The sequence below is a fragment of the Maniola hyperantus genome, chromosome 2 (genome assembly GCF_902806685.2).
Source record: "Maniola hyperantus chromosome 2, iAphHyp1.2, whole genome shotgun sequence".
Classification (NCBI taxonomy): domain Eukaryota; kingdom Metazoa; phylum Arthropoda; class Insecta; order Lepidoptera; family Nymphalidae; genus Maniola; species Maniola hyperantus.
The window spans coordinates 7,419,589-7,443,912 of record NC_048537.1 but is presented as its reverse complement, the minus strand read 5'-3'; the positions used below and the strand labels follow the sequence as shown (position 1 = coordinate 7,443,912).

Genomic DNA, 24,324 nt, shown 5'->3' with positions numbered 1-24,324 from the left:
TAAATTGAAATGGCATTATGATTTAGGTATAGTAAAACTTTACGAACTGGTATTACGGTCAGCTTCCAATGCGAACGTGACGTGAAATTAAAACGCTCACTCCAAATTATAATGGTTGCTGTAACAGCTAGGAATATATTTTACTTTGCAGCACGAAAAATGAGGGCACATTGCGTACCTACCCATACAAAAATATCTATGAAATGTTATGGCTTAGTATGTTATACTATTCCAATTTACGACTTACACACTACATATTTTACGGTGATGATACTATGTCAGAAACCTTCATAAAAGTGCCAACAACAACTGTAAAAAGTTTTAACACGATCGCATTAACAATGCGCGAACGCATTTCATACCAACGAATAAAAACGTTTTTTTATATATAATAATATGTAAAAGCACATAAAAGAAGAAACTTAATAGAATAGAATATAATGTTTTTTATTCATGTAAACTTTTTACAAGTATTTATGAATAGTCAGGTAGTTTTAATTTACCACTGGTTCGGAATGCCGTGGTGATACATGCCTGACACGACATGGTCTAAGTTTTTTAATGGAGCTCTAAATCTATTGGTATCCCGTTCGGTAGATAGCATTATAAAAGAGAAAGCAATTTAAAATCCGTGTGAGTCGCATTTTTTACCATGCGTGTGTAATAAATTGCACAAATTGAACGCGATGCGAAAAAAGCGCTATTTTTTTGGGAAGCACGATACAACATAGCTATTCTCTGTGGTGTTTGAATGTTACAGAGAATGATTGATATAACGGCAACTATAAGCTGATGGATACAATGGAAAAAGATGGGGAAAAGCGTGCAAGTTAGATGGGAAGAGGAATCTGAGTGGATGTTAAAACAGTATTTCGAAGTAAGAATTAAAATATTGCTGTCGAGAACTTAAATATTTTAGTGGTTTAAAATTTTATGAATAGGTATTAATTGCTACTTTATTTAATAAAATATAAACGACTGTAGGTGATTTTTGGGTGAGGTCCATAATTAACCCACAAAAATTGCTTATCTTTCATTTCCGCCAGGATAAAGGTTTTTCAAAATCCCACAAGAACTTTAAATTTGGGGATAAAAAGTAGCTTGTGTGTTAATTCAGGACAGAAGCATTCACTATTGTAAATTTGATCCAAATTGGTTCCGTCATTATGGCGAGAAGGAGTAACAAACATTCACATTTATAATATTATACAACTACTAGCTGATTCCCGCGACTTTGCCCGTGTGGATTTAGATTTCAAAAATCCCTTGGGAACTTGGATTTTCTGGGATAAAAAGTGGTCTGTATCACTCTCCAGGTCTTCAACTGTATTTATGCAAAAAATCAGATCAATCCGTTACTCTGTTGTGGCGTGATTGAAGGACAAGCCAACCAACACACACACTTTCGCGTTTATAAAACATGGGTAGTGATAAGGATGATATTATTAGGATGAAAATGGGATGCAATTATTCCATTCTAACTGCGAACTGATTGATGCACAAAACTGTATAATTTTTAACTGTAACTGTATAAGTTAGTAAGATAACCACGGAACAGAAAGAACAGTTTCTGTTCCGTGAAGATAACTATATCAAGTGGGGTATCATATGAAAGGTCTTCACCTGTGCATTCTAAAACAGATTTTTATTTATTTTTATGCATGGTTTTTTTTTGAATTTTGAATTATAAAATTCTATTGTTTGAAAATATTTATACTTACCTACATACCTAATTATATATTATCACAAACATAAAACTACTGAAACTCGTAATAAAGTTTTCACTGTGTTGTGTTGTGTTGTTTAGCGGCAGAAAAGGAAACTTTCAGCACGAGGCGAACGTCGGAAAGTTTGGAAATAGAAAAAGTATCAGACAATATTCATATTCATAGAGTTAGGTACTTAGTTTCATAAAATAAACGTCTGCAGCAGCATTTTATGATCTAGACAAGGAGATAAAAACAGATTTATTATTTAACATTTGCTAATTTTCATCCGTAGAGGAATTTCCGCATAGAGTTAGGCACTTCAACATTCTGCATGTATTGTTTTGAATAACCTTTGGAGAAACTTACTTTCAGGAAGTGATTTTTATGAGCTTAAAGTTTTTGGAATTCCTTTTATTTATGCTACACCTAAGACCTACCTACCTTCCCATGAAGTATAGGTACCCTATAGGTTTTCTTGTCAGACATGACGGACAGACGGATAGACAGACAGACAACAAAGTGATCTTATGAGGGTTCCTTTTTTCCTTTTGAGGTAACCACGAAGTAAAAAGGGGGAAAAATCACATATAAAAATTTGCGCCATACAGCCGCCATATTGGTTTTTTTCAATTCAAATTATAGCTAGTGTAACTCGGGATGATGTAAGGATGGAAGGATGTATCGATACCCTACACATCTTTTGTTCGGGAATTTAGAAGTTCTGGTGGAATAAAGAAACTCACATACATACCCTACATGTACCTACCATGAAAACATTACACCCCTTTTTTGAGCAGTCGTGTAATAAAATATTGTAGCGGTTCATTTACGTTTGCTATGTAAACAAAATGCCAAAAATAATTTTCCCACTAATCTCGAATTCTTTTTATTTGAAAACAGTGATTGTTGAATAGAGTAATCAGCCCAGAAGTTTTAAGCAACTTCATAGACAAACGTGGTTGACGATTTTGTTTTTTACTATTCATAGATAGAGATAGAGAAAAGAGATGTAGATAGATTAATTAAGTTTGTCTCCCAGGTCTATTCAACAAGCATTTCAAAAGAGTCTATTAAGGTAGTTTAAAATGCTAATCACTATTCATGTAGTGATTAAAACTTGCGCTTGTTTTTCGTCCTCAATAATTAATTGATTAAAAGCGGTAGACGCTGCTGAAAAGAAGGCTATTAATGTAAATCTGCTTCTGGGTGTTTTTCTGAAAAGAAGATTATTATCGATGTAGTGAAATATCTAACTATTTATAGATTTTTTAATGTCACAGCTGGCCTGCTACCTTACTATAAAATTCTTCTATTTAAGCTTATTCTCGCCTTGTTTGGTCATCCTAGGTTTTTTTTTTTAAATGGCTCACTTGAGTTCCAAGCGTAGGTGCAGGTTTTAGTGCAACTAATAAATCGCAAATACATTCCAAATATCCATTATGCTCAGTATTTGATTGGCCCTGCAATTTAGACTAGCTTAATTTCCTGTATAAGCTTTAAATACTAAAGTTGTTGGATGCAATCAGTATCCGAATAATGTAGGTACCTATCTGATACTGTCCACTCCGGCAGTTGACATTAGCAGCCATTGGAGTTACCAAAATGGAATCCAATGCAAATATAGTTCCTGTATGTCCGTTAATCCAACATGTGCACTAGGAATGTATCGATGCCGTGACCCAGTTAAGGCTCTTCTGACAAAATGGGCAACGAAAAACATGTCCAATGCGGCTTCCAAAATTTATAAAACAGGGGACTGTAGGAAGATGTATGTAGCGCGTGTAAATAACGTGCCGTGACCATCATATTATGCATTGTACAGTCGCCATTTATCATCATCATCATGATCAACCCCTTGCTGACAACAAGTCTTCTATCAGAATAAGAAGGACTTAGCCCATAGTCCACCACGCTGGCCCAGTGCAGACTTCACACACCTATGAAAACATTATGAACTCTCGGGCATGCAGTTTTCCTTCACCGTTAAAACAAGTAAAATTTAATTTGCTTATAACGTATTATTATCCTACTAATATTATAATGTGAAAGTGTGGATGTTTGGATGTTTGCTACTCAATCACGCAAAAACGGCTGAACGGATTTGGATGAAATTTGGAATGGAGATAGATTGTACCCTGGATTAACACACAGGCTTTTTATCCCAGAAAATCAAAGAGTTCCCGCGGGATTTTGAAAAATGTAAATCCACGCGGACGAAGTTGCGGGTGTCAGCTAGTATATAATATATATAACTCCGAAAGTTAGAGGGGCGATCCTCCGACCTCCCTAATAACCGAAAAAAAGACTGCTATGCTAGTATTCCTTGCGTCATATAGTTGCACATACATATTACAAATCGTACCTACATGTATTCTGGGTAACCTTCCACCGTCTGCAGCTGTCGTCACGTTTTATATCTGTCCAGGCCTCTATACAGTACGTTACTGCGGTACTCCTACAAGTGTCTAGGGAAACTCGTAAGCTGTTATTACGTCAAGAGAATTTATGAGTTCAAATTGTTCGTTCTAAATTCGGAGTTTACCGTAAACTACAATGTACAACTTGGCATGTGTTTAGGCTTTAAGAACGAATAGTGGCTCAACCCGCCTGGAAAGTAATGAACATCGGACATTAGAATGACATTTTGGCTTTGTAGAGCGTGGTCCCTTGTCACTCATACCGATTTTGACGTTATGTTGGTCTCAACGACAGAGACAATGCTCTATAAATCTGCTATCTCCTTCTAAAGGTCGTTATACATTAGTTTCTGCTGCGTACTGTATGGGAATGCGCGAAGAATAATTCCTGCCAAAATTTGAGGTCCAATAGTGTTGCCATAATGCAATCTACCATAGTACCTCTCTATACCTATAATAATTCATGCAGATATACCGATTTTCATTTACCAGGCACGGAATGCCCTTCTGGTGTCCGCGTTCCCTGACACGTATAACCTAAATACTTTCAAAGCAAGAGTGAATAGGCATCTTCTAGTCTAAACGAGCGAGTTTCAGCCTATACTTCATCATTGCCTTTTTTTAAGCACTATAGCTTATCCCCGCGACTTCATCTGCGTGAACTACACAAATTTCAAATCCTTATTACACTCCTTTAGGGGTTGAATATTCTAAAATCTTCTCTTAGCGGATGTCTACGTAATAATAGCTATACAAATGCCAAATTTCAGCCCAATCTGTCCAGTTGTTTCAGCTGTTCATCGATAGATTAGTCAGTCAATCAGTCGGTCAGTTAGTCAGTCAGTTTTTCTTTTTATATAATATTTTGATAATAGTCATCAAGCTCAAGCCTATCTTGCAATGGAAAACCGGACAAGTGCAATTTCTATTTGCATGGAGAGGGAATATTTGTTCATATTCAAAGTTTATTTACATTACAACGTCCATGTTTGGGTCGGCTTCCGTTTTTTAAATCAAACGTACGGAACCCAAAAAAACAACAACAACAACAACTATAGCCCCCGCCCGGCTAAATCAGCTGTTGAGGTATGGGTTATGGTGGTTGTATGGCCGATTCCAGCCTATTAGGTGGTGCCTTGTCGATCTACGTATTTAGGCGCCGACATAATGCGACACGGAAAATGGAAAGAAATCCGCGCTGGAAAATTTGTCAAACGTCGTGTTATGAAACTTTATTTGCTGTTATGTAAAACTTTTCTAGTGATAAATTAAACTGTTACCCGAGGGGTTCTGAAATTTGTCGCTTAGTTTTCTGTTTATATTAAATTTTTTGTTTGTTGTGTTACTTCGCAGTGTTGCACTATGTCCAGATAATTTGGGGATCCTTCGTAATTTATTGCGTTAACAAATGTTTATATTGCCCGATCCGATATCGTTTAGTTACGACATTTTACCTTCTATATTCAACCTTTTCCACAATATTGTCGATTAGCCAATTTACATATTTTTCACTTTCCGTTATCGCATCCAGATATTATATCGGATATCTAATGTTAATAAGCTTTTTCATGGAGTAAAATGTAAGTGATTCCAATTTCAATTTTTCATTGTTTCTAGCATGCAAAAAAGTAAAACTTCGCCCGTGTTTATGTACCTAACTTTCTTATATGGCAAGAAAAAAAAGAAAAGTAGATACGCCCCTGTTTTGTGTAACACCGTGTTTTGAAACTTGTTCGTTGTTTAGTAAAACTTTTCTAGTAATAAATGAAGCTTTTGCAAATTGTCGTTTGATTTTCGTTATTAGGGTTCCGTACAGGACGGGTGCCAACGCGACCCTATTACTAAGCATCCCCTGTCCGTCCGTCCATATATCTTTTTTCTTTTCCTCCCCTTTAACAAAAAAAATGTATGTAACCCGAACCCGAATAATAATATTATTGTCATTGATAAAAAATGTATACAGATTAGCAAGAACTTTCATATCAAATATTACAATGTATTACCTATGTTACATTGCCTAACCCATTACTAGCGTTGCAATCAACGGCGTGAATAAAGTGAACACGCCATTTAACAATTAGCTATTCTAATTGCCTATTCACATATTCCGGCTGCCGTCGTCGCGTCGTCCCGGTAACAAATCGCATGGATATGCTGGTCTGGTACAGTACGTGGCCGAAAGTAATGTACATCGACCTTTAGAAGAAGATAGCAAATTTGTAGAGCACTGTCTCTGTCGTTGAGACCGACAAAACGTTATATAGGTATGAGTGACAGAGACAACGTTCTACAAAGCCGAAATGTAATTCCAAAGGCCGAAGTACATTACTTTCGCCCGCGTACTGTAACTACTCCGCTATGTGTGACAGCTATACAAGTACAACCTCATACAGTTCATCATTCAGTAACCGGCCTCTAGAATCCGGCAACCGGAAAGTGTGAAAAGGCGCTTATTCATCACGTATTCACGTGATGATGTAATTCGATGACCTGTCATTTTTATTATTTATCAAGAGAAGCACTATATGTGATTACTTACGCTATGAATGTTATAGATTATGCGATTAATAAATTGCTACGTAGTTGGTAAAGTGCTTAATCCACTACTATAAAACCATTGTGTAGCTGGAAGTAATTAGTTTAGTATTTCAGATATTGGCCGACGTCCTTTATTAGATTTTGTTTATTTTAATAAAATAAAAACATAGAGAAACAATAAGACGCCACTTTTAGGCTGTGGCCTCGATGATAGCGGTGGGCGGGGCGGAAGCGGAGGCGGAAGCAGGCGATTATACAATAATATGCATTCATTTATATTATGGTTTGTACTGTCATCCGCCTCCGCTGTCATCCAGGACGGCACCATATAAATAAAGACGATTTGTAGTATTTCGCACTAATCTCTATTAATACTATTTGGTACTATTTAGAGATCAGTGGTATTATATCACTGCCCCACTACCGCTATCGCTACTGCTTCGCCCCCCACTATTATCGACTCGACATAAAGTAACTTACTAAAATGAGAATATAATATGATTAAAAATCGATATTTCAAGATATAAGGCTGGAATGGAAAGCTTCGCTAGATATACTTGTAGAGCCGGTGGTACCAAAACGCCCCTTCTGCCAGTTATTAATTGCATGAGAACAAAAGCAAATGACTGGATGGAGGTGATCCCGTGAGGGAGGGTCGACGTTATCCATTCAGCCAGTAGACGTCCACACGAAAGAGAAATGTTCATTCAAGATAGGAGAATTTATTAGTTTGATTTACGCGAAACTTTCGCGTGGCCCTTTCAGCCTTGCTACGTAAATAGAAAAGGTTCACAGATTGACGTTTTTGAGTAGTTCGTTATTATTGCAGAAAGGGGCCGAGTGCGCTTGTCACTGTTCAACCTCCATCGACCGTAGTTTTGATTTATGACTGAACTCCGCGTGTCCCTTTTGGACTTGCCGTGTAAATAAATCTCCACTTTTGAGTAGTTTTTTATTCTAGCACGTATGGGTTGAGAGCAGTCGTCACTATACAACTTCAATTGACTAGTTTGATTTACGAACTCTACTCCTTGTGTCACGAGGCGTTCGATGGTACCTACTACTTTTCCTCTAACTTAAGTATAGTACGCGACAGGTTCAGATAGCAATCGAGGTATGAGGTGGGGGAACGCCTCGCACACCCACACGTCACCCCCGCTCGCCCGCACCGGGTAGCGCGAGGGCTGTGCAGTGTGCGGGGCGTGCCTTCCCCAATTGCCATCTCAACCTGTCGCGTACTATACCTATGTGGCTGCAAAAATCCACGTGATACTTTCGGATTTGTCTGCGTAGTTATAGATAGCTCTTCACCCACTACATCCAATCCAAATCCGAAAATTCTCGATCCAGCGTAGCCCGTACTAGACCAACCTTAATTTTCTATTGCGCAGCCCCTCATAGGTACAAATAAGTAGGTACTACGGCTACATCAGACAGAGCTAGAGGCAAAAGGGTCGCAGATTGTTTGTTATTATTGAGTGTCAATTGCTTTTGTCACTATTCAACTTGTATCAAACATGGCGTGGCAATTTCGATATGGGAAGCGGATAAGCACGGACGTAAATTTATAATACGTATATTGTTCGCTTTTCAACCCTTGTCTCAGTTGAATAATATGATATATCTGTTTACAGATAACAAAATTACGTTATTTTTAGCTGTGGAGCACATAGGACGTAGGTGTTATGATATTGTTCGCAAATAAACAACACTTCCAATAATAAATAAAAATATTGTTATAGACAGCTACACTTTAGGGTCATTAATGTTAAGAATCTATGGATAAAGGTAGAAGCAGGATTTCATCATCTAATGGATATTTCTTTCAATAATAATAGAAATAATATGATACAGCTATGACAAAAGTAATCTTTACTATAATCGAATCCTTCGAATCCAAAATCCTTATTTTAATCGAATCTTTAAAAGTCCTGACTCAAAATTTAGAAGGTAAAATTTTGCCAATACAAAATATAATATAATGAAGACGTGGAACAAGGCTGGATGTTTGATTTGTTTGGTTCATTCTTCTTTTCTTCAAAATCTATATATATAAAAGGAAAAGGTGACTGTCCCACGGGAGCAGTGCTGCAACCCGTCGCTAGTCTCTTTAAAAAAATTACTGTTCGTACACGCATCAGGTTAAAAAATACTTGATGAAATTTTTCAATTGTGGACATAGGTTTATTTATGTGGCCATAGGTGTAATACACTAACTTAGTTGTAAATCAATCAATTTGAACCCAAAATACAGTATGACCGTTTTAAGTGGACGAACCCTCGTATTTCGTTCTTTAAAAATATATTTGTCAAAGTCAAAATAAGTAACAATACTATTGGGAAATAACCAACACAATATAAAATGTAACATTTCATGTATTGTGTATTGCCGGCTCTTAAAAATGTATTTGTCAAAATCAAAATAATGCAGTTGGGAAATAACCAACACAAAATGATTGCGTTCTTGTTGTCGTCACATTGTTCGCTCAGTGCTGCGGCAGTTAGGTAGTTTCAGCGACATAAATCCACTAGATGGGGCGCTTCGTATAGTAGCTACATGTTCCAAAATCGTCGGTGTCCGTTTCTACGAACATTAGATACCTAAGATAGAACAGACTATAGGCCCTAAAGGTACTATGTGAATAATAATTTAGAGTTATCGCGCAAGCTTAATTTAAACAAAAAATATATCTAAAGTTACGATTGACAGCAGTGCGGACACTGATGTTCATTGGAACATGTTGCTACTATGAAGCGCCCCATCTAGTGGAACATTTATACAGTTAGGTAGTTTTATCTCACACAATTTCAATTTTTCATCTGCAGCTGTCAGCTCGGCGGCGGCAGATAAGTAACGTTCCCGTTCGCGTCGCGTCCCAGCAGAAAAGTTTGTTCCCCGCCAGTTTGTTCGCTCCACTTCCTTTTGTAAACTTTTTGTATGAGCTACCCACGAGATATCAATAATTCTTACTATTGCGGCTGCGTCTCAATCGATATCAGTCGCCCTATCTTGTGATCTTTCTTTATAATCATATTCCTCATTGCTGAGGGTTATGACGTCTTTCCATTTTAACATAATGGCGGGAGTTCTCTTCGGATAAAAATGCGATGGGTTCCCAGATCCTTCCACATACAACTCACCAAGAGAACGAGATTTCGTTATTTAGGTATTACAGTTATTATCAGTTAGTGATAATGACCGTGGCCGACGGTTCGCGACGAGCTCTTATTATTGATTTATAAAAAGGCTTTCATTTCATCATCATCACAATCATTTTCAACCGACTGACGTTCACTGCTGGATATAATATTAATTTAAACCGTGTGTCAAATTTAATAAAGCTGATATTAAATCTTTGCCGGAATAAGGAGTAAAGAGACGTAGAGAGTAAGGAGACACTGTGCCTTGGCTCCACTCCAGCACGTGTATAGGTAGGTGTGAGTTGTGCCTAGTCGTAGGTGGTGTTACCAAACCGAATAAAGTCAGACTAAAGAATGATATACTCTTAGTAATGTTACATTTAACCTGCTACATTGTTTTAGCGGTACCTATTGTTATGTTGTGTTATCTATTGAAACGTGATAACTACTTATGTAGGTATACGATTTGAGCTCTGCGTCGCGTCATGATAGGCTCTACAAATATTGTTTTGGCTAATACTCTATCAATAGAGGCGCTCCTAATGGTTACACATAATATCTATTATACACCCATCTATCTCTTACATGTTTAGCAATATAACGACCTTAAGAAATATGAAGTGGTATAAGCACTTTGTAAACTACAACTAAGTTGAATTCCTATCCAAATCATTTCTTTTTTAAATTACTAATATTACATTTCAGGTTTTCAGGGTTCCGTACCCGAAGGGTGCCAACGGGATCTAATTACTAAGCCACCGTTGCCCATCTATCTGTCCATCCGTCTGTCCGTCCATCTGTCTGTCAGCGGGCTGTAATCTCATAAACCGTAATAGGTAGAGAATTGAAGTTTCCAGAGTGTGTACTATGTCTATTGCCGCTAATACAGAAAATTAAAAAGTGTTATTTTTCGTACGATGTTACGAGACACTGCGAGTCCTAATCGCATTTGACCGGATTTTATCTACTACTATCTAACTATGTTATATTTATGCCCTTTACATTTTGTAAACTCCAGACTAATAGTACCCAGTTTAATATTATATTTACCTAAGATAGGCAATGGTTCGATTAGGTTTTTAAAATAAATATTAAAGTCAATCACTCGGTTAATGAATTTCGTTCGAGAAGCTTAAGCGAATGTTTGCGCGCTTGAAGTTATCGGATCACTGTTTGTTATTTTACGGACAGTTAATTAAAGCTGTAGGTTCTTAGTTTAACTTGGCTGAACTTTATACCGATAACAAAATTAATGAAAACTCGTCTAGATTTGGGTAAGTAGCGGTGACAAGGGTGGTGGGAAATTCTCAGTACTAGCCTGGAGTTAGAAAGTTGACCGTGTCACCCCTGTACCTTGAAGAGCACGAAAAGGCTCGGCTCGGCTCAACGGTTGAGCTTTCTCCGATCGTGTCCGATTTCCGTCCCATCGTGCTATAGGAGTGAGGAAATAGATAGCGCACCTGTGTTTGCACCCACACTTGTGCACTATAACTAATCCCGTACAGTACCCGTAGTACAAGGTTTTACGTCTCACCAAACCAAACCAAATTCGAGAGTCGAAATACTTCCGCGTTACAGTTAACTGGATCTTAAATGCCTTGTTTTAAAGCTCAAGTTTGTCTACACTTCTACAGCCAGCGCTCCAAGCGGAAACATTGCGAAATTAAAATCAGTGGCATTGAATATTTGACTTCAATTCAAGGCTGTTTAGGTCCATTTTACTGTAACGCGGAAGTATTTCGACTCTCGAATTTGGTTTCGTTTGGTGAGACGTAAAATCTTGTACTACGGGTACAGTTGGCTGTTAATTCGCCGATGGAGATTGGCCGCCATGGCTGAAGTTCGGTCAGGAGGGCATCGATATAATTATTATAATTATTATAACTTGGCTGAACTTTATACCGATAACAAAATTAATGAAAACTCGTCTAGATTTGGGCAAGCAGCGGTGACAAGGGCGGTGGGAGGGCGGGCGGGGATCGTAGCACTGCCGCTTTGCCAGTCCGCGACGCGCTACGGCGAGGCTACGTCGGTGCTACGCCGCCTTCCGGGAGTCGCGTCGAGACCGCGAACCACATGTCATTAACAATTTTAAATACTACTGTCCGCACCGTAACATGAGGACTCTTGTGAGAGCAAAATGAGGAACGACATGTGTTTAGTGTTAACGGAAGTGTCACTTGTTGTATGTGAAGTTGGTAGTTTCGTTTATATGGGTGCATTGGTTGATCGCTCTATGCGGTCCTTTAGTCACTTTCGATGATTAGCATGACCCAGTTTGTGTTATTTACATTATATCTACTATCGCGATGACATACAATATGTGTTATATGATGCTATCTTCGTTTAACTGAACCTTACTAATATTGTTTCACAACAAACTAATTTTTGAAGAGTTTCCTATTACACAAAGTATTTAATTAGTAGTAGATTCCATTCTCGATGTCCAAAATTACTATACATTAATTCATTTAAATTTACAGTGACCTGCTAGGTAGCACAACTTCTAAAAAAAGAGTAGTCAAATTTGATTGAGATTTGACAGAGTTATGGAAAAATCAACAAAAAACTCTTTCCCTATCCGGAATGAACCCTATTGTTTTTCGGGATTAAAACTATCCTGTATATTAACCCAAAATATTAGCTAAAAGTAATGTTGCTTTCAAATCTGTTCAGTAGTTTCCATGTGAAGCGTGTATAGACAGACACAAACACAAAAAAGAAATATTGTTCTTTATCAATAATTATTACTACTGCTGATTAAAATTTTTAAAATATATTTTATGTACAGGAATCGATCAGTTACAGTTTTATTATATAAATATTCTATTTCGTAACATATTCCAGATAAAAATTTATTTGCATAACATAAAATAACGACTTAATAAGTAAATAGCTACGAGTAATATGGTATATTTTCTCGATTACGTACCTACCTAAAAATAATTTACGTACTATAATCCGCGACAGGTCGAGATGGCAATCGGGGTATGAGGCGGGGGGGACACCCCTCACACTCACACGTCACCCGCGCTCGTCCGCACCGGGTTAGCACGGGGGCTGTGGGAATGTGCGGGGTGTTCTCTCTCTCCCCTATTGCAATCTCAACTTGTCGCTTACTACTTATAACTTTTATAAATTAGCATTTTAAAATTTGATTAACAACACTAATATTATAATAGAACGTATTGCGCATCTTTATTAACTTGATTGATTGATTGATAGAGTCGTGTCTGTTTACCTAATAGAGATAAAAATATAAAGATTTTATGACGTTATTTTTATGTGACAAGTTTCGATATTGCAAAGTTCACCGAGGTGTGCCAGGTGCCTACCTGTAATGAATCTTAATTATTCCTACGAGTAAGGATATTTATATCTGAGTTTCATAACAAAGTTCAATTAGGTATGTCTAGTTTATGTTTTGATATAGGTAATGTTATGTAACGGTTGGCCGTAAATTGAAATGTACCATAATATAGCTACTACATTGTAGGTACAGAATATATTAAGAGTAGGTATGTAAGTATACTAAGGTAGTTACCTACCTATCTAAAAATATAAATTTATCAATAGTACTTAATGAAACAATACAAGTTTTATTAGTTTCGTAAATCGAAATAAGAGTATTGTAAACGAGTTGTTTTATAAATAAACTCAAATATTATAAAATAAATCAAATGTTTTTACATTTTGATGCCTTGATAGCTCAACGGTTAAAAAGCGAACTGAAATTCCAAAGTTCGGTGGTTTGAGGAATAAGATCTGGAACGAGTAAATGAGGAGAACTAAAGATCTTTGACATAGTCCAAACTATCAGCTAGATGAAAGGCCATGCTTGTCATAGAGGCGACAGCCATTGGAGCTGAACTTCCTAAAGGGGAGACCACGTACTAGTAAGCGTAGCGTGGGGCGTTCTCTAGCGCTATAGATTGACGATAAAAAGAGGATGGTGGGAAGTGGTTGGATGACATAATACATAGTATCTATCTAACTACGTTTCAATAGAGAGCTCAGGAAAAAACTTTGAATTTACAAAAAAATAATGAGTTTCCAGTAATCTATTGCGTTAGGGGGTTGCTTTACCAAGAGGGCGAATCGTGGATTGCAACACTTTATAAGTTATAACATCTTAGACTTATTTTTAATGTTGCTATTCCCAACAGAGGGCAGTGAGTAGACCCATGTGTGGTAGCGCGCTCTCCAAAAGGGCTATATCCAGCAATGTTCGTAAAAAACTGATTGTTGGACGGATAACTATGATTAAGATAATAATTATTATCAGTTTGAGCTGGCTCAGTATCAATAAATAGGCAAACTTTTCGGTTTACTTTTACTCTGTGCCTAGCGGTCGGGAAAACTACTTAAGCTTATAAACTTTTTCATAGAGCTATTTTAAACCAGTTTTAACGGTGTGGCCAAAAAACTTTACGCTTTTAGGAAACTGGATACGTCTCTAGAGAGTCTTATCCTTAGGCTGCCTACAAGCATATTTATTGTACGTGCATATAAAATTCAACATAAATTCAAGAAGCGCATAATTATAAGAGCATAAATATAAGTAAGGCAGATAAGACGTCTTCCAAGCGCTAAAAATTATTTCAACTGTACGTCAGAGTAAATAAAGATGAGTTTATATTGCTATTTAATAAACTGATACTACACCTCGAATCCGCTCCATTCTGTTGTTGTGTACTCTTGACACAGTAGGATTAAAACAATTACTGTAGATAGAATATTGTAAACCACTATTATCTCGCTCAATCAAATCAGCAATATTATATACCTATAGCCTGCCTATAGCGAATTGAATTCCTCCCCCCTCCCCCAACTTTCGCGGTCTGGATGATCATTATTAAGTTACACGAGCGAGCACTCTGTATTTATGAAATGCAGTGTCTGTCTGCATATAGGTACTAAAATATTTATTAAATGCAGTGTCTATCTGTCTAAGCTATGATATTATACATTATAACTACAGTGTCAAGAGATGTAGCTCGAGTCCTCATAGAACTTGCATTAGTAGTGTTTTTATACATACTATTTTTTTCGCTTAGCTTAAGATTTTATGTGTCATATAGCTGTACCTAATATCCTTTAATCTTTTATTTAAATCGTGCATACGAACTACGAAGTATGTTAGAAACAAAATTGTTTTGCAACACTCGGAGAGATTGTTATCTTGGTGGTGATAAATATGCTTGTAGCATGCACAAGGCGCCGACCCCTCAGTTGTTCTGGATAAAATACACCATTGGATACCTAGCACTCGTATAAAAAATATCACTGAATATGTTGAGATATTTCATTCTGATTTTAATCTAGATGACTTATATAAAGCTGGCTTTACAAAAATATGTCAAAAAGCTCCAGGTACAAAATCAAAATTAAGTGATAGATAAGGAAGACGGCTGGATAAAAAACAGCCTAACTATGCGTTAAAAAATCTGAATAAGTGTAAAGATATTGGCAGTAGACAAGTACTTATTTTCCTGTGTCACTTATGAAAAACTAGCTGTGTGTGTATGGCACTATGGTATGGCATTTATGAAAAACTAGCTAATGCCTGCGACTTCAATCGCGTGGACTACACAAATTTTAAACCTATTTTCGTTTATATTGTTGAATTCTCAAAAATCTTTTCTTAGCGGATGTCTACGTTATAATAGCTACCACCAAGTCAAATTTCAGCCCGATCCATCCAGCTTGAGCTGTGCGTTGATAGATCAGTCAGTCAATCAGTTAGTCAGCTTTTCCTTTTATATATTTAGACTACTGAATTTGCATAAGAAAGTGTTCAGACTGCAAAATCCATAAAACTCGAAGTCTATGTACCTATCTAAGAAGCTAAGAAAATAGCTCACAGTAAATAGAAGGCGGTTTCAATGTCTTTATGCGTTCAAGACTTTAGTCTTGAAAGTGTTGCATGCCTTTGCTTGACCTGCTTTAGATTTTCAAAGCGTTGTTCAAGATTTTTTATAAGATAGAACGTTGAAAGCAAATACCTAGCTTCGTTATAGCAACTTCAATTAATATGATTTATTTTCCTTAATATAAAAAAGCTCCTATGTGTTTAATCTGAAGTAGTTTCTCTTGCTGGGACATAGGTAATCATAGAATGCTTTAATTTTTTATTAGCTCAAGTCATTTTGTTTGAGGGTTATCATTTATCAACAATAAATGATAACCCTCAGACTTTCATTTTAGGTAAAACTCGTACTTGCTTAAAAATCACTTCTTTTAGGGTTATTAAGTTGCATTCGAAAACTGTATAGCCTAATTACGTGTGCTTTGACTTACTAATATTAGTAATACTAAACTTTGCATAATATAACTGTTACTTAGTACTGCATTTTATAATAAATAAACAAATAACTGACAAGTGACAATATTTTTTTCATCGGTAACTTTAAAAATCAATAACAACTTATAATAAAAAACAGTTTACTAAAAGAAGCATAATAATTTTTATTCCACGTTCAGAGTTACAAAAATGTATTGAAATCAAATTATTTGGATGAAATCTGAAGGGCTTAGGTTTTTTGGTTCCAATTAGGTTACTTAGGTAGGGAAACACTTTTATAATCATGTCAATACTTGAGCTTTGTATGCAAATAAAGATTTAAAATCCATATTAATCTCTATTATCATGATCAACCCATCGTCGGCTCACTGCACAGCACGGGTCTCCTCTCAGAGTGAGAAGGGTTTTTTAATGTTTATACGACTTCAAGTACATTTTATAAGTTGGTCGCATGAAATATAAATGGTTGGTCGAGTATGATTCGTTAGCACGTATAGCCTACTAGTAAAACTGTGCAACTAGATATTTGCTAAGTTTTCTTTTAACTTACTTCTTACTATATACTAAATCAAGGTTTAGTTGTCAGGGTGAAGAAACACTTGACTCTAACAACAATTAGCACGTCAAAGCTTAGTATTTAGCAAACGGATCCCTGAATCGAAAAATATTTTTCACACACCCACAATATTTTAAAAGACCTATCCAATGATAACGCAAATCATGAGATAGATGAGAAAAATCCATCCCCACTTTACGTCCAGATTTTTTTTTCAAAATTTTATTTCATCACTTTGGCAGCGTGATTAATATACGTAGATATACCATGCCAAATTACAGCTGTCTTATATTGAGAGTTTCTCTCGGAGGTAAACACAGACGGACAGGGCTAAACTATAAGAGGTTCATTGTTGACTACGGAACCCTGAAAAAGTAATCACAGCTCAGCAATTACATTAGATTTAAAACCCACGCGTTGACTATCACATTACGTATTATCTATGGAATAATCCAGTTTTCATATGACGACTGTGTTGTTTGTTTTTAATTTAATTAATTGTGACCGAATGTACTACTGACCACAGGGATTAATACTCCATGAAAGCTTTATTAACTTCACGGAAGGACATCCGAACTAAGTATAATAATTAAGTAGTTTTAGATGAAGTCCACGACTTTGTCCGCGTGGATTTAGGTTTTTTAAAACCACAAGGGTAATCTTTGATTTTCCAGGGTTAAATCCATATCCATATGAAATGGAATGACACCTATCTCTTACTAAATAGATGATGCTTGAAACTTCATCCACGTGGATTTTTAATCGAATGGAAACACTGAGTTTCCAGGACAAAGTACCTGTGTCCATCCCCATCTCTGTACAAAAGTCAAAATCGGTTGAAAGGATGGGTCGTGAAAATCTTACAGACAGGCAGACATACACACTTTCGTATTTTTAACATTAATATATTTAATTTAAATATACGAGAAATAGACATCATCATCATCATGATTAACCCATCGCCAGCTAACTTCAGAGGACGGGTCTCCTCTCAGAATAAGAAGGGGTAGCGAAATCATAGTGAATTCTTCTTAAGTCTATGTATATAAAAAACAAGCTGACTGATCTATCAACGCACAACTCAAACCACTGGACGAATCGAGCTGAAATTTGCCATGCAGATAGCTATTTTATCGCAGGCATCCGCTAAAAAAGGATTTTTGAAAATTCAACTAAAATATGGGTTTCAGATTTATGTAATCCACGCGGATGAAGTCGCGAGCATAAGCTAGTAGGTATATAAGTATGACAAGCGTGTTCTTAACTTTTACTTGTGTTAACATAAAGACACACGTGCAAATTAGATTTATGAGTAAACAAGCGAGGAAAGTTTGTTTACTCACGTTGTTACTTCCTTGTCTACGTTATCCGGCAGCGGGCGAACTACGGGCGTTTGTCCTAATACAAAAGATAAATACCATCGTTGAACAAGAGAAGTAATTGAGATAAACAGATGTGTGTTCCATTCTATAACTTTCGGCCTACAAATGTAACACATAACAAAATCAGTGAAGTTTATCTTCTAACTTACTTCCCGTGTATCGTTTCTACATTTATTCGTACCTACAACCCGTCGGAAATATCTGCAAACCTGGCTTAGTGACGTCATGCAACGTGCGTTGGCAACGGTACTGACATTGGTAATGGTAGAACGTAGTGATTATAATAAAATATACTCTTTGGGTACTGGATAACCGAAAGTGAGCGAGCTGAAGTGCGAGGGGAAGCGCACTCCAGTGAGGTGCGCAGATATTTCCAACGGGTTGTATACACGTTTTCCGTTTATATTAAGGTTCAACATTTTTTTAATTTATGATTAGATGGTGCCCGTGACTTCTTCCGCGTGATTTCAGGATTTTAAAAATTCCAAGAGATCTATTCGATTTTGCCTATGTCCATCATCGGGATGAACGCTACATTTTTACCATAATTCGTCAAAATTGGTTAAACGGATGAGTAACACTAACAGACAGACAGACATACTTTTGCGAAAGACATGTTGTAATTATTATTTACAAAATATTTACAACATTTCTCTCGTCAAACTGGTGGGCCAGTTTTTGGCGGCGCTCTAAATAACTAATCCTAACTTAGTTTAAACATGCGACATTTCCTACTTTACTAAACGCTTACTTAACCTAAAATCATTAAACGAACTTAGATCAAGGTTTGGTTACGTTGATAGCATTATATTCGTTCCGTTTTTAGAGCACCCTATTTTATTATCAGTAATGTCGTCTTTGACCAAAAATAAGTTCAAATGTGGCGAATAAGGACTAAAGATGAACAGGTCGGGCTACGATTACAACGTGCCTGTATCTACAACCTACTATGCGACGAACTCAAGGCCCCCACAATATGAGCGGGGATACGGGCAACTTGCGCCGGTTCCTCTTTACAGCCCCTCCTCACACCCCCTCTCCAATTACGCAGATGTGTATGAGGGCAATAACGATACTACACTTCGAGCGGAGGAGAGGCACTGGTACATAGAGAATCATAAAAATCTGCAAAGTAACTACAATGGAACCCATGAAGCCGTACCTCAGGAAGCGAAAATTAAAAAGGAGGAGGAGAAAAAAGTTGATGTGCAAATCGCGAGGGCAGATACGGCGCAAGTCCGTCAGAGGAGAAAAGAGGACCGGTGTTCTTGCGAGTGTTGGCCTAGCTCAGACAATAATGGTGTGCAGGATAGTAGTGCAAACGAAACTACGAGGTCGCTGTCAGGCGTCGATATGGTGGCATCATACGGGGTTTACGGTAATTCGCAAGAGGAAGACAGCTCAGGATTTGCACGTACGAGTATAACAGAAAAGAACGCTACTTATAGTCAAAGAAATGAAACTCCGGTACAGGGTGTAATAGTTAATCAGCAAGGCAACAGTGCTGTAGTGCGGTCTGCTAGTTCGACGGATACTTCTTGTGGCAAGTGCTGTCCATGGTCTTCGAATGCCCAAGCTGCAAATTCGGAAGACTACTGTTGGATCCACTATTGCAAACCGACGCTTATAGTGCTCCTATTGTTATTTTTTCTAGTATTGTTGGGCGTTTCAACAGGATTTTTATTAACAAATAATTGTAAGTATTTTCTATACTTAATAATAATTAATTTTAGAATTTTTGTTTTTTACGGACTTTCATCTGACCCCTTACGGTGGTTACACACTCATCCGATCCGAATTCGTGAAAATGCGTTCTGAAGTGACATATGACGTAGTTTTTTTTTTATTTCCGTATTTTCACGGATTCGGATCGGATGAGTTCGTGATCGCCCTTAAGGGGTATAATTTCCAAAAAATCCTTTTACGTCATTTAAAGGAACTTATTGTCAAAATTTCAAATTTCTAACCCCAGCGGTATAGATTTATAACGATTTCTAATTTAGTCATGTCAATTTTCATTTATGAAAACTACATTATCCAGTAAAAACAATCAATCAATAGACTGCAGTTTCAATGAAACTGATACAATAATATGAAACAAGTAGATAATGCAACACCGTTCTCAACTCATAACTTTCATCGTACACGACAAATACAATAGTATGGCCGAATTTATAACTTGATGTTAAATAAAACAAAGCGAAACACGAAGGCGTATAAACAGAGGACTTAAATCGTGCATTTCCAAAGCAATATAAATGATAAGTGCTGTTTGTATGGCCTACGCCCTTAATTCACGCTTGATTCCGCTGAAATGAAATAGTGAGGTGAACGAGTGGGGAGCGGGTGTGTGGGAGCCGGCGTTCCGCTCGTTTTTCTCTCTGACAGAACATTTATTTTAGTGGCACTTTGCCCGCCACGTAGGGGATTTTCAAATTGCAACGAAACTATCGGGCGAAATTTAAACACTAATCCGATACAGATTACCAACTTTTTCACCAAATTCAGGACTCTCATTGCAACGCACGCCTATAAAGCGGAGTGAATTCGAGGCTCAAACCGTATCCTTTGATAACAACTTAAATTGTCAGCATTATTTACTTTGACATACGGTTGAAGTTTGATACTAAAAAAACACGCTGAAAGGATGTGCACTTTTAGTCGCCAGCACTATGCCTAAGTAAATAAAGCTGAGTTTTAGCTGTTATCTAATAAGGACGCTGCACCTTGCTTCACTCCATTCTGTAGACTTCGTCCGCGTGGATTTTTAAACATCCCGTGGAAACTCTCCTGATTTTCCGGGAATAGTTAATAGACCGTGTTAATTCAGGGTATAAGCTACCTTCATTCCAAATTTCCACCAAATTGGTTTATTCATTGTAGCGTGAAGGAGTGGGTAACAAATATCCAAATATTCAAACTTTCACATTCATAATAATAATATTATCAGTAAGATAACGATCCTGTTTCACTACTCAATATTATTATTTGGCAGATTCGTAACTTTTTTAACTGTGGTAACTTGAATAAGTACGAAATACATTTGCAAAAATTAATCTTTATTTTCGAATCACAAATGTTTTTTAGTTATAATACAAGTACAAGTGTTTACAGTTACACAGATTTTTTTTATATTTTAGAAGAAAACTTTGCCTAACATAGCAGGTAAGTTGCTTGCGATACAAAATATACTGGATATTCACGAAGAACTGGATATTGACGACAATAAAAATTGAATATGAAATAGGACCATTCAATTTGAAATATAAGCTTTGATATTTTTCTTTTTATTGCAGCCTGGTATACGATACAAAATAAAATTCCGAATCGAATAGAATGCATATAAAACAGTATAGTAATTCAATTGATCAATAAAAGTAGGTTATGTCAACATTTGATTCACCGGTAACGAAGCCTTACTCATGCGGATATTTGCTAAACTGGCGCTTGTGCTACTATTACTACAGCGGCATAAAATTGTGAAGCGTTCTCGAACTCTATTTGATAGTATGTCGAAATATCGGAAGCAATCGTAAGGTTTTATGTGCATGCCACTTGAAGTGGTAACTAGAAGACCCTTCACACCTTTATAACTTAGGTAGGGTGATAAAACCTTGAAATAAGTATTAAAAACATATTACTTATCAACGATAATAAATTATAAATATTAACAACTACAAAAACCTATTAATTATTTTCATAAATACTGGTTCACGGAACAATTCCTACACCACTGAACTTGTGATTACCACTTGGCAATCGTTGTTATTGGAACTAGCACAGGACTTATCGTATGTACCCACCAGTACTCTCTCTATGTTGTAATTTGGTCTACAGTCTGAGTATGTAATATAACTTTAGGAAAGAATTGCGATTATTGTTTTGTCAAAGATCGGTGCTAGGGGCTTGTATATCTGGCACGTCCATTGCCATTGACAGAATCTAAAACTATAAAATTATCCCTTGATATATATGAATTTTAGTAAATAGTAAAAGTGTATATATCGCAAAAAGATTGCCATTTACTAAACTGTCTCTGCTGAAATTCCATGCAAGGCTATATTATAAAGAGGTTAAGTTTGTAAGTTTGTTTGTAGGGGGTAATCTTTGGAACCACTGAACCGATTTTGCGACCAGTAGACAGCTACATTATTCCTAGTTACCTGTGACATAGACTATATTCTATTTTTACAAAAATATAGATCCCTACGAAAATTGTTAGGTTAGGTTAGATTGGCTAGGTTACTGAACAGTAAATAGATGTGTCTAGTTAACCGCACCTTTTTAAAAACGTGTGAAAAAGGTGTTCACATCAATACCTACTTCACCTGCACTACCCGTTGTACAACCGCTTTTTTGTCGAGCGAATTAATTTCGGCTAGCAGTGACCGGGGGTGGGGACTGATTCACGGGTCTCGTTCAACCTTAGCTTCGGAGCAAATGGCTAATCGATCGATTAATTTTCACGCTGTTCGAGCACAAAATTCTTGCGGAATAATATATGAACCGAGTTTGCAATTTATAGGGACATCCACCTAACGTTATGTAATTCTATCGCATTCTCGTTAACGTTCGTTTAACTAGTATCTAGTTGAGAGTTGAGAAGAAGAGTTGTAATTTTCACAAGGTTTCATAATTCTATTGCCGCTTTAACAACAAATAATAAAAATCAAGATGGCGAATTTAAAAATGGCCACCATGCAAATTAATGAATTTAAAGTACATAGTGTTACATCTTGTACGATGGTACGGAACCCTTCGAGTGCGAGTACAACTCGCTTTTGACCGGTTTTTTGTAATTGCAAATACATTACCCAGACCTTACGTATCGTATATCGGGTGTTTGTAAAGTGATTTTGAGCATACAAACTACCTACTAGAATGTGGTTTAAATCTACATGCGGAATGTCACACAACACAGTCAGTGATTCAAATAGGTACTTAAAGTACGCTTCAGAAAATATTGTACATCGACCTTTAGAAAGAGATAGCGCAGCGGTTTCATAGAGCATTGTCTCTGTCGTTGAGACCCACAAATGGTCACAAAGGTATGAGTGACAGAGACAACGCTCTACAAAACCGAAATCTCATTCTAAAGGTCGATATACAACATTTCTTGCCGGCTACTGTAAGTATTTTCTTGCAGTTTTTGCATCAATAGGTAAATCGTTGCAAAAGCGGCGAGAAAACGTTGTCACACAGTGACAAGCCATTAACTTTTCTAACTCGACCACGACGACGATGTTAGAGTAAATCAGCAGGGCGGTTTCGTAAAACCTGCATCAATCATTATTACATTCTCAATTGTTGTGATTGGCTGAACATGTGCTATTCTTGTTTCAACAAGAATACATTGTAGCCAATAGTGAGCGAGCGTCAACCAATCAGAGGTAATTGCGATCGTGACATTGTAGCTGTCATTCTACTGCAATCGCGCAGCTGATTCTCTTAATATTTATGTACCATAAGCTTCGATTAAATAATTTGCCTTCTTCATGAGCGTACTTTTAATAGATTTTTTATACTTGTAGGTAAAAATTGATTGTCGGATTTTATTAAAAAATATTATGCTCAGTTCCACAAACGACTTTCGGACTTTCTTGAGGCTATTACGGTTTCTAGTTTCGTTTTCACAACGGCCGCGATATGTACAAAGTATTAAAATATCTACATATAGTACGCGACAAGTCGAGATGGAAATCGGGGTGGGGACGCCCCGCACACCCGCACAGCCCCCGCGCTAACCCGGTGCGGGACAGCGCAGGTGACTTGCGGGTGTGTGCCCCACTCTCTCGGCCTCATACCCCGATTGCTATTTCAACCTGTCGCGTACTATAAATGGAAATTATCACAACTTGCAAATGTTTGTGCAAACTTCAATCACATAACCGTAACTAACTGACAGAGCCATTTGCGTTGCCGACCGGATTCCTGGGGATAATAAAATGCTTCTTACTTTAATACAATTTCAGTTATCTGAATGTAGGTTGACATTTTAGCAACATTATTTTATACTTGCTCAGTCTCATATTATCATTACAGGTACAGAAACATTTTCAAAGTTGTTTTATTTTCACTTATCTGTAAGTTACTAGGATGATGCCCACAACTACATCCACGTAGTATCAGGGTTTTTAAAAATCCCGTGGGAATTCTTTCATTTGCCGAGATATAAAATAGCCTATATCTGTCTCCAGGATGCCTATCTCTGTACCAAAGAGACGATGCCCGACTTCTTCAGCATGAATTAGGTATTTAAAAATCCTGTGGGAATCCT

General features: G+C 37.0%; 2 protein-coding genes across 10 annotated transcripts in view; one reads left to right on the top strand and one right to left on the bottom strand.

The window, feature by feature from the left end:
• LOC117994912 (agrin-like) overlaps window positions 1-24,324 on the top strand; it is a 253,633-nt gene that overhangs the window by 164,250 nt on the left and 65,059 nt on the right. For 3 of the 9 annotated variants that reach the window (XM_069503566.1, XM_069503553.1, XM_034982891.2), the window contains exons 1-2: window positions 11,821-11,999; window positions 18,874-19,743. The exons of 2 other annotated variants lie outside the window; for them this stretch is intronic. In XM_069503566.1, coding sequence (XP_069359667.1) covers window positions 18,948-19,743 — 796 coding nt within the window. In that variant the 5' untranslated portion in view covers window positions 11,821-11,999; window positions 18,874-18,947. Of the gene's footprint in view, window positions 1-11,820; window positions 12,082-18,873; window positions 19,744-24,324 lie in introns of those variants that run through there. 4 more of the 9 variants (XM_069503549.1, XM_069503543.1, XM_069503532.1 and 1 more) reach the window with 4 other exon arrangements.
• LOC117994923 (luciferin 4-monooxygenase-like) overlaps window positions 1-24,324 on the bottom strand; it is a 221,794-nt gene that overhangs the window by 157,476 nt on the left and 39,994 nt on the right. The window lies entirely within an intron of this gene.